General features: G+C 37.4%; 2 protein-coding genes across 3 annotated transcripts; both read right to left on the minus strand.

Annotated features, from left to right (window-relative positions):
• Nucleotides 1–792: 792 nt before the first annotated feature.
• On the minus strand, nt 793–2,558 carry LOC110783407 (protein RETICULATA-RELATED 3, chloroplastic-like). Its single transcript, XM_021987748.2, has 2 exons — nt 1,244–2,558; nt 793–1,168 (listed from the first exon to the last, which is right to left on the minus strand). The coding sequence occupies exon 1, from the start codon at nt 2,335–2,337 to the stop codon at nt 1,258–1,260; it is 1,080 nt and encodes a 359-aa protein (XP_021843440.1). The 5' UTR covers nt 2,338–2,558; the 3' UTR covers nt 793–1,168; nt 1,244–1,257.
• A 1,268-nt stretch (nt 2,559–3,826) lies between these two features.
• LOC110783408 (uncharacterized) lies at nt 3,827–8,609 on the minus strand. 2 transcript variants are annotated; one of them, XM_021987749.2, is made up of 2 exons: nt 7,965–8,609; nt 3,827–4,479 (listed from the first exon to the last, which is right to left on the minus strand). In XM_021987749.2, exons 1-2 carry the CDS (start codon nt 8,459–8,461, stop codon nt 4,221–4,223), a joined length of 756 nt encoding a protein of 251 aa, XP_021843441.1. In that variant the 5' UTR covers nt 8,462–8,609; the 3' UTR covers nt 3,827–4,220. The 2 variants fall into 2 exon arrangements, with proteins under 2 accessions (XP_021843441.1, XP_021843442.1); XM_021987750.2 differs by having other exon boundaries at nt 3,827–4,470; nt 7,965–8,606.
• Nucleotides 8,610–10,784: the final 2,175 nt, after the last annotated feature.

Here is a 10,784-nt window from a genome sequence, read left to right on the forward strand (position 1 = left end):
TCGTGCTCTACTCACAAGGAGTTTGTCAAAATCAGTTTCCAGAAAGAAACATACAAATAGCTAATCACTTGAGATGCATGAATAGTAGTGGTACCGAACGTTCGACAAAAATCGTTGTCACTTGACACACACGAGTGTGGATACGATATAGAAAGCCCTGTGTCCAAGAGGCGGCAACAACCGGATATAATAACACACAGACGTTGGAGACGCCAGCCACCACCGAGTACTCTAGCGTTCGTGTGACCCAAAGGCCCGGATATGATAACATGTACCCAATAGGCCCGGAGGAAGGGATATCGTCTCAGCAACTAGTGTACTTTGGAACACTGACAACAAAAGGTAAACATCTGATATTCTGATGGCTGCTGTCAAATTATATGCAGTTCTGATTTCTGAATCAGCTACTGTCTGGCATTCAAGCAAATCTGAAGTACAAGAAAACTGACAGAATGTTCTCAAATGGGATTGCAGAAACAGAATGTTCTCAAATGGGATTGCAGAAACAGATTTTGGCACACCACTTTGTTGATTTTAGCACGTTAAAGCACAGTTTCCTGTGATCTCACAGTGTGTGCGCCAAAATCACTTCCCGGTTGGGCTTGTAGTTGAATCATTCTAGCAAACATACAACCAGGAAAAAGTTCTCCAAAAATACCAATATTGAACACAAATCATGAACTGAAATTTGATTTTTGACATGTAAAGCACATTGTCCTTTGTGCCAAAATCACTTCCAGGGTTGTTGGTAGTTGCATTACAATCTAGCAAACATATACAATCAAACAAAAGTTCTCCAAAAATAACAATATTGAAGTATTGAACAAAAATCATGAACTGAAATTGGTAGTAGTAATACATTCCTACGCCTGTCAGAATTACAACTTCATCAGAAGTAATACTTCTTCCTACGTCTAACCAAACGACCACTCCGATCACAAAAACCGAGCTCTATACGGGTGTACTACTACATTATTGCTTAATAATGCTTCTACTACCAAAGAAATCTACCATAAAAACTAACAAATTATGAAATTAACCAGTTTATTTCTCAACATTAACAAGTAACAACCAAAATCCCCAAAGAAGTTAAAATGTCATATGATACTCCTAGAGAAATCACTGATAAACTGAGTAGTCGTCTTCTTCCTCATTTCAAATCACCCAACTGCGAAAATTTATTCAAAACTGTTAATACTGCAAAACTTAATCAACAACATTAAACCAACCATTGTATTATAACCTTGTTATAGTCGACTAATTCGCCACCAACTTCTCCTTCTCCTCTCCGTCGTCCAAACCACCAGCCGGGGTGACGGCCGCCGCCGGTGTCACACTCTGGGAACCAGTCAAACGAGCTAGGACAACAAAGGACATCCCACCAAGAATGTTATTCAAACACCTTAGCACCACCACGGACGACTTAAACACCACCGGGGACGCCGCCTTGGCCAACAAAAACTCAGCCCCATTCAACGTCTGATATCTAAGGTTACTGCTCAACCCCATATGAACCGCCCATGTGACGGCGTTTAACACCGTAGGTGGGGCCTTATTCGGGGTTTCGAAGGTGGGGTCCATCTTCTTCTTTACAGCAATCAGCCCGTTTGACATTGCAGTCCCGACAAGCCCGGCTGCAAAGCCCACCGCAGCGAAGATGACACCCTTGTAGACAAAGGTTCCGCATCGGGCCATAAGCCCGAATGATCCGGGCTCGAACATGTGGCTATTCGGGCAACCCGCGAAGATCGAGGGTAACGCAGATGCAGATGAAGCTGCGGTTGGTGCTAGAAGATACATTAGGGTGAAGTTGAGGATCGAACCTACGACCAATGTGGAGAAGACGAAATCGAGTTCGTTGAGACCGAAATTAGGGCGAGATGCCATGTCGCCGATAACGCAAGATGTAACGCCGACGAGTTCTTCCATCAATACTTTGAACGGAAATTGAGGATCGGCTAAAACCCTAGATTTCCATCCTTTGATGAACATTCCGATTAACCCTAGTTTTTCCCAAAATGAGGAATCGCCACCGTCGTTGTTGGAATTCGAGGATGAATCTCCACCATCGCCAGAGTTCCAACCTCCTCCGCTGCCGCCGCTGCTGTTACCGCCGATAGATCCTGCACCCCCTCCTCCATCGGTGGAGGCGAAGCTTAGGTGACGGGGAAGGTGATCGGAGGCGGAGTTTAACCGGAGATTGAGAGTGTGATTGAGAGGGTAAGAGAAGGAGTTTGAGGGAGGAAGGCGGTTGGTGGAGAGAGGAGAGAATTGACGAGTGGTGGAGGAAGATAGAGGGGAGTAACGGAGTTGAGACATTAACGCCGACGACGCCATTGATGGAGGCGCTTTGTGGTTGTTTCAGCGGCGGGGCGGAGATTTTTTACTAATGGAGGGAGGAATGAAGATCTTTTTTAGGTGGAAAGGGAGAGTGAGGGATATTTTTTGACAGGAAGGAATAAAGAGGAAATAAAAAAAGTTTATGAAATTAGAAATCAAGAATAATATTTAAAGTGCCTTTTTAAATGTGTATAAAGCATCAAATTTGGGGACTATTAATTGATTATTTGAGTGTATTAGTGTGATGTGGTAGGAGAGAGAATTTGATTGAGTTGAAAAATCTAACTAGTGACCAAAACTTGGGGTTAGGTGAAGTGGTGAAGAATGGGATGCTAATAGAAAGGAAACATAAAAACGTGATAGAGGTTTCCGTCTATTGATTAAGATTGAGAGTCATAATCATGGTAAAAAATTAATTGGTTCTGGTTCGTGGGAAGTTCGCGTGCTTCATTAATATAAGGAAGGAAATAAAGCGAAATTCAGCTGATTTAGGTATCCGCCAAGAGGAAATATTTTAGTTGTTTATTTATTATAGTCCGCTAGGGGACATTGTTAACCTCCTTTGTGAAGACTTTATTACTAAACCATGTTTTATTTCTTATTAATTTATGTCAGCATCTAACCCCTCATTTGCAACCAAAAAACAAAAATAAGATTAAGAGTATAAAATAGGTTATAGTTCGATTCTCCTCCCACATTTATTACGATATGCTATGTTTTCGTTTCTCCTTCTCATTTGCCTTGTAAATGACATTGTGAACTCAACACATAATAATAATAAATAAAAGTTTTTATTTTTTAAAATGAACATTAATGGTTGTAACTCCTTAAAATTTTCGAAATAAAAGAGAAAGGAAATTTTCAAAAAATTTGCACCATATGTTTGATAATTATTTGAGATCTAAAGTTTGAGGTAATTAGTTAAAATTCTATTTATAAAAAATGAAAAATGTTGACATAGTCCTAATGTCCACGTTTAAGGTTTCCCTACAAAAATTGTCCTAAAATTTTGCATACAACAATTTGATTAATCAAATACCACCGATATGTATGGCCGTATGGGTGATATTGGTGGCAAACTTGGTCACAACATCGAGCCTTATTAACCGCGTTAAATATGAAAATGACTCAAATATTAACCTACATAGCAAACTACCTGAAATTGTTGGTTCAGTATGATCCTTTTTCCCTATATACCTATATACACCAGAGGTGAAATTGTAACTACTGAAAGTTTGGAACGTTTGGTTCAGGGTTGGACGGGAGTCACGGGACCATCCAAATCATCGGTAATGGGTCAAGTATGATCTGTGTTATTCTAATCGGGTTAGTTTTGACAGGCCCGAGTATAAAAACACAAATTGGCCCATTAAGGGAGGACGCAGATCAATTCTTCGTGTTAACCATGTGTGTAGCAACTACTCCGTACTACGTAGCAACTAGCAAGTTCTACAGATAACACTTCCTGTTGAATAACATATACACGGATCGAAAGGTAGTACGAAGTACTAAACAATACTAATTACAAACGAGTTTAGAAGTATCAAACCTTAGCCGAAAACATGTTCTATACAGCAATTATATACTGAACTAACTGATCATTTGGTCATGCACTTTCCCAGTTCCCGCCTGCTATCAGAGTTACAGTAACCCGAACAACAGAGTAACAGGCCATCTCTCGAGAAAAGAACATTAGAAGACATACGGGGGAGGGGGTAAAACCGTAAAACTATCATACGCACTACCATCAAGCTGAGACAAGTCCTGTTGTTTCTTGATCGGGTATGTCTAGTGTCTTGCTCCATCACGCACATTAAAATACTGATATTTACTGATAAAAATGTAGATTTCGGGTTTGTTCAAGTAATCACTGTTTTTTTCTACTGCAAGTTACCCATATTTCTTCTTGCAATATCTCTTCGCTTAGATTGAATCAATTGTACGTACTCATTTACAACAAGATGGAACTTGGAAGCTACCTTGTTAGATAACGTAGCAGAAACACCGTTTTTCTTCAAAGCTTGGCTGATGTGCTTCTTAGCCTCCAGTGTGTGTTTGTTGCAGAAAGGAGGAGATGTTGAGTTTAGTATAGCCTTGTTACAAAGAAGGGAGCCAAGCCGTCCGTCATCCCTGCTAGATCTGACCATATTAGTTAGGAAATTCAATTGAAATGGTCTAAACATTAGGAAAATAAGCAAGAACGGTTCCATACGAAAAAAAGGCAACTTCCACTCATAACTGTTACAATACTAAGCATCAGCAGAGGCAGCTGACCGTTTCCCACACAAAATAAATGGCACAGTAGCCGGTAGGTTATACCCGACTACCCCAGAGCAAAGATCGGATAAGAACAGACACACGGCTAGGCTCCGTTTGGTTTGGTGTAAAATGTTTTCAATGTAAAATGATTTTCTATGGAAAACATCTTCCAAGGCAAATCACAATTCCAAAATAGTTCATGTTAGCCGACCCCAAATCATTTTGGGACTAAGGCTTTGTTGTTGTTGTTGTTGTTGTTTGGTTCCTTAATAGAAAATGGGAAAAGAGGAAACCACTTTTCCTACCATTGAAAATCATTTTGGGAAAAGTGGAAAATTGTTTTTCACCCCATACCAAACCAAACAACGTAAAATGATTGAAAAGGGGCAAATCGTTTTCCATAAAAACTTTTTACACCCTACCAAAAGGACCCCAAGTAGCTGACATTCTGCATTTGCAGAACGCTTCAGGTGCAGAAACAGGAAGAACATGTACAAAATGGAAAGAAATACTCCGTACAGAAGGCCAGCTACTAGGCGTATCTGTTTTGACATTTCCAGTAAGTTTTGACATTCCATCAAGAAACAAGTAAAGAATGTAAAGAGACATCTAAAAACGCACCGAAACAGAGTGAACTTCACGAGCATATATACCCTTAAAAACACCAAAGGAAAAGAAAAATCTTAGGCATACTTGTAGAAAAATAGAATAATACCTTAATGCAATCAAGTTCAAATTACAAGTGTGAATATGTCAAAAAATGGAACTTTACAGCATGCCTGCATATTTCCTAGAAGGCTGCAAAATTAGAGTTGGGTTTGGACCTCGGAAGTAAACACCATACATTTCCAATTTTCTAATGATGACTGAGTAGTTTGACTACGTTATCAATACGTGGGATAATGTAACCTAATGTAAAATTGTATAGAAGTGAATTAGTAGGAACATATTTTGCTGATGATGAGGACCAGTTGAGCATAAATAATTTATCAAGCACCTCGGGTAAACAGGTGGACATTGGATAAACCAAACTAGGTGCTTAAATTGAAAAGACAGCGACCCAATGGAGATGTTTATTCATACTACAGGACAAAGGAGAAACAAAAGGGGCCCAGTAGGTAAGACAAGCATGAGAGGGGGGGGGGGGGGTGATGAGTTTTAAAGCTATATGGCTGATTAGGAACTTCAAGCTATCGCGTACGAGTATAAACCCATATGCAAAGCAATGGTGATGATATGAAAGTAAGGCCCTACACTATAGAGCATGCCTTGATATCCACACAGTCTCCAGACATATCGATAAATAGGGACTACAACATGCATGCCTTTTTTTCTGCCACCTACATTACATTGGGCTTTCTTATACCTGAACTCAAAAGGCTTGCGGTATGAGAAGAAAACTCCTGCTACAAGAAAAACTGCACACCACACTGTATGCACAACGGGATATCTCCACCACCCTCTCCTCTAACATCCCTATTACCCATCATACCTCGCCTTCCATTTCAACTATACCCCCTTCATTGCTGTAAGTTCAAAATTAAGTTCATAAACTGAATTGATACCCTCATGATTAGCATACGGGCAACTGATGAGTAAGACTGACAGAAGTTGCTGGTGATGCCCATTGGATAAGCATGAAATGGTGATGTAACAAACATGATTGGTATGTTGTCCAGATAATTGTTCCATACTTGATCCCATCGTGGAGGCAAATCGCCAACGATTAGAAGAAAGGAGAGATGACAATTTGCTAGTCTAGTTTATTGACCAGATAGACACAATTTGCTAGTCTAGTTTATTGACCAGATTGGCCGGATGACCTCCAGTTTGGGTGAAAGATAAGCTGGGCCGAGAGGGTGGATCATGAAAAATCTCTATGTTGTGTGAGGCATCAATTACAAGAAACAGAAGGCAATTCCTTCATCATACAACAAAATAGTAAAGAATACATCAGATTTGGCACCCTTGAAACATCAAACAAGCCACAAGTCAGAAAATACTATTGTCTTATTCTGCAACGTGAAACCAAATCTTCGCACTCTTAAGGCAGAATACCTGATAATCAGTTTATAAGGTATGAGACAGAAAACAGCACATGCATTTAAAATTATAAACCCAGCACAAATGCACTTCCACAGTGGCTAAATTACAATTCCAGAGCTGTTTGTCAGCAACCAATGCACCATAATTGCACATTACTCCCGGTTTTGTGTAAAGGTCCTTTAAACTTCACTCCGAAACTACCCTAACAAACTCAGCGGGATAGGACTTCCAAATTACAAAAGGCGGCAGTCTTTAGCTTTTATTCCTTTAACAACTGCACAGCTTGCCAAATAGTCTGCTATAAACCCCGTCATTCCTTTCAACTATGCTTCTAAGGCTGTTTTCTAATCAATATTCATAATTAAACTTTAAACCTCGCAGATTCCCTCTCAGTATAGGTAATTTTCTTGTTTTACGTGATATTGTAACTTCTCATTGACACCACGTTGATCTAAATGCACGTCTTATTCCTATGCACGTGAATCTCCATACACAAAACGATGGGCAACCCTAATTCTCAGAGAATCTAAAAGCCACTAATTTGCAGACTTAACTATACATCAGAAAGGCCCGTTATTATATTACTTCCCGAAATCTTCACAGTCGAACATGACACATATACATTAGCAGCTTAGGCAAAAGGAGTGGAATTAAGCAACTATGCAGAATTTACTTTTACTTATAATTGTAAGGGAATTCGTGTGGAAGGAAAGGAATGACATGAAAGCCTCCTTTACTAAACTGTCACTTTTGTAATCTTTTCTTTGCCCCCAAATTGTTTGGATCGGAATGTAAAGAAAGCCAATAATTACTGACCAAATAATAGAGTCTTTGAAGTTCCTCAGGAAAACATTAGTGCCCTTCCTTTCTTTTCTATTCACTCACACCCTTCTCCTTTCCTTTTTCCTTTCCTTTCCTTCCTAATCATCTTTCACATCACAATAGATTGTTTATGAAACTCGCATAGTCCTAATTGTTAAGAAATCGCCATAGGATTGGAATCAACTAGCGTTGTAATGCAACACCATCTATCAACAGTTCACAGAAATCACAACCACATGAACAACGGGAAAACAGTGACAAATCCCTAAAGAAAAACAATTAATCAACTACAAACAGCCAAAAAAAAGTAAACAAATTAATCAATAAGTTCAACAATCAAACCATCTCAACCATCAATCAAGACCTAAATATGCGAAAATCAAACGAGAGAGGAAAAGAAATAACAAATTAATCAATAAGTTCAACAATCCAACAATTTCAATCATCAATCAAGACCTAATTAATGCGAAAATAAAACGAGAGAGAAAGAGGAAGACCTCAATTTCGGATATTTGCATTTTATGTAGAGCACCTGCTTTTTATCATGCATGATATGCAATATACAAAACTGCGTTAACGCCATAGCTTTCCCTTCACACCCATTATAAGAACAATGCTTGAAACCTACCTCTAATTTATTACCACCACCAACGTCATCATCATTGCTACCATTAACGACACCATTTCCACCGTTAGAGACACCATTGCCGTTCACCAGACTTCCATTAGCGACGCCGTTTTCTCTCTCCTCACCTTCATCCCCTTCTTCCTTGCAAGGACTCTTTCCGTACGTCCAGTAGTACTCCCTATGTTTTCGCCTCACCTCCTCCATTAACGACCAGTAATGATCCCTGTAACAATCGGCGAGTTTCCTCAATTTGCGCTCTCGCCGTTGCATTACTTCCTGCCGAGTTAAGAACTCCGAGTTCGCTAAGAGCGAGTCGTCTCCATCTGGATCGGCCATTGGTGCTCCAGAACCAGAAGGTCCTTCCATGGCTGAGTCGACTCGGTCGAGTTTGGGGTTTCTTTGGTGCGGGGTTTTCGGGTGGGTAGGTGAGAATTTTGGGGAGGTTTTACGGGTGGTTTTTGGGGAGTGAGAGAGAAACAGTCAGATGCCAGCTTTCTTTTCTTTTTTCTTTTTATTTTTGGGGAATATAAATACTTTTATTCGGTAAAGTCGGTGGATATAATTTTTTAAAAGTAAAAAATAATATTATTATTTTCTCCACCTTTTTAAATTAAATTAAATTATATACTTCTCCTCCTCTCGTAACTAAAATAAAGAAGATTATCCAAAATAATTATCTGATACGTGCTTAAATTACTCAGTGTTTTATATACGTGTTTTCTTAATTATAAAAGTTATTCCTAATTTTTTATACCAAAGGACATGATAAATGAAACATAAAAATGTTGAAACAATGATGAAATTTAAATGAAAATTATTCAATTCAAAAATTGGTATGTGAAACGAATAAATATAAGAATGAAAAAATAAATGGTTAATAAAAATAAAATTAAAAACCACTAAGAAAAATGTTTGAATAAAAAATATAAAAAAATACAAGGAGAGAAGGACATGTGGCATTTTGATATGTAAATTATTTTATTTTAAAATATTAGTATAAATACAGTATCAGTAGTAATTGTGTTTACTAATATTTGGTATGTACTTTATATGCGTATTAATAATAATATTATACTCCTTAATGTTTTGATTAAAGTTTTCTTTAATGTAAATATATAATGAATCGGACATAGATAGTGTAGATAATTCATGAAGGTTAAACCTTTCATATGGGGGAAATAGTCAAACAACTCAAAGTGTCCCTTCATAGAATATATTGGTAATATAACTATACCGAAATATAAATAAGATAAAAATAAAGAGTACTTCGTAGTTTACAAATTTAAAGAACATATTAACAATCTCAGGAACATAGTGGTTTTGTGGTATAAAACCATGAAGGACACTGAATTAGAAACGAATTTAAATTCGCCACCCTACCAGTGCAGATTTATAGTGACGAACGCCCCCTCAATGCTAACACAAAACCTTTAAATTCTATACCTCGAACTCAAATGTTGGATATAAATTTAGGGTTTGCATTTTAGGTTTTTATCACTCTCCATAAACCTGAATAATACATCTCCAAACAAACCATAAAAGGGAAGTATTTATATGCTTCATGAGAAAAGAAAGCAAACCAAAACAAAGGAGCCATCTAACCTGATCAGGCCCAACTCCAAAATCTTTTAATGCATTATTGTTTCCAACATATATAGTTTTTTTTTTTTTGGCAATAACATAGAAAAGAAATTTAATTATGAGTACTTTGTAGTATACGTCTATACTTATAAAAGGTCTTGCATGTACTGGTGTGTACAATAAATTTATTATATATTAGGGTAACTTTAATTCGGCCAGTTTTTGGTAACTTTCATGTATTGATTAACTTTTATGTTATATTTCTTTGATAGATAAACATTTTAAAGGGTTACATAATTATTTTTATAAAAGGGCGGATCTTGAACAGTTTTACGAGGGGGCCGGTAGAAAAAAAAATTAGCCATGTGCTATATAATTATACAATTATACACAGATTTTAGGGAGGGCTATAACTAAAAATAAACTATAAAATTTTCCAGCCGGAGGGGCTAGGCCAACCCCAACACAAACTAAGATTCGCCATTGTTTTTATATATTGTTAGTGATTTAAAAGGATATTTTTTATTAAATCGAAAAAAATTATCATTAAAAAATAGATAACTTTTTACATTATACCAGGGTAACCTTTTAAAACATTTTGACTTACTTTTTACCCCGATGTATAATATTTATTATACACCACCTTTAAATAAGAATTTGCATGTGTACGTTAACGTTACACACTTATTAGACACTTATATATTTTCTTTGATCTCATTTATTCCGTAATTAATAATTTCATTCTTGCTACATTTAACCAAAAGGATTTAGACCAAACAAGGCAATAACATCAGATCAAATATATGGTTTCCGTTGGTAACTTGGTAAGTTGCTTTTAAATTCAACTACTGAGTAGTTGTTTGGCCCGTGCAACTCAAATGTTGTACATATGGTCAACAATTTCACAAAATGAGAAATAACATTATGATTGCACGACTTGTACGTATGGACCGTGTTAAACCATTTTATATAACGAGGAATGACATTGCAACATTCTCTCATGTATTGGAGGTAGTAATGTTATATCCTGCTTTTTACATAATATTAGACAGTGGCGCAAAATCAATATTAAAGAAGAGAGAATGAATATGAAGTGAACTTTCTTGTA

This window comes from Spinacia oleracea, chromosome 4, assembly GCF_020520425.1.
Source record: "Spinacia oleracea cultivar Varoflay chromosome 4, BTI_SOV_V1, whole genome shotgun sequence".
Taxonomy (NCBI): domain Eukaryota; kingdom Viridiplantae; phylum Streptophyta; class Magnoliopsida; order Caryophyllales; family Amaranthaceae; genus Spinacia; species Spinacia oleracea.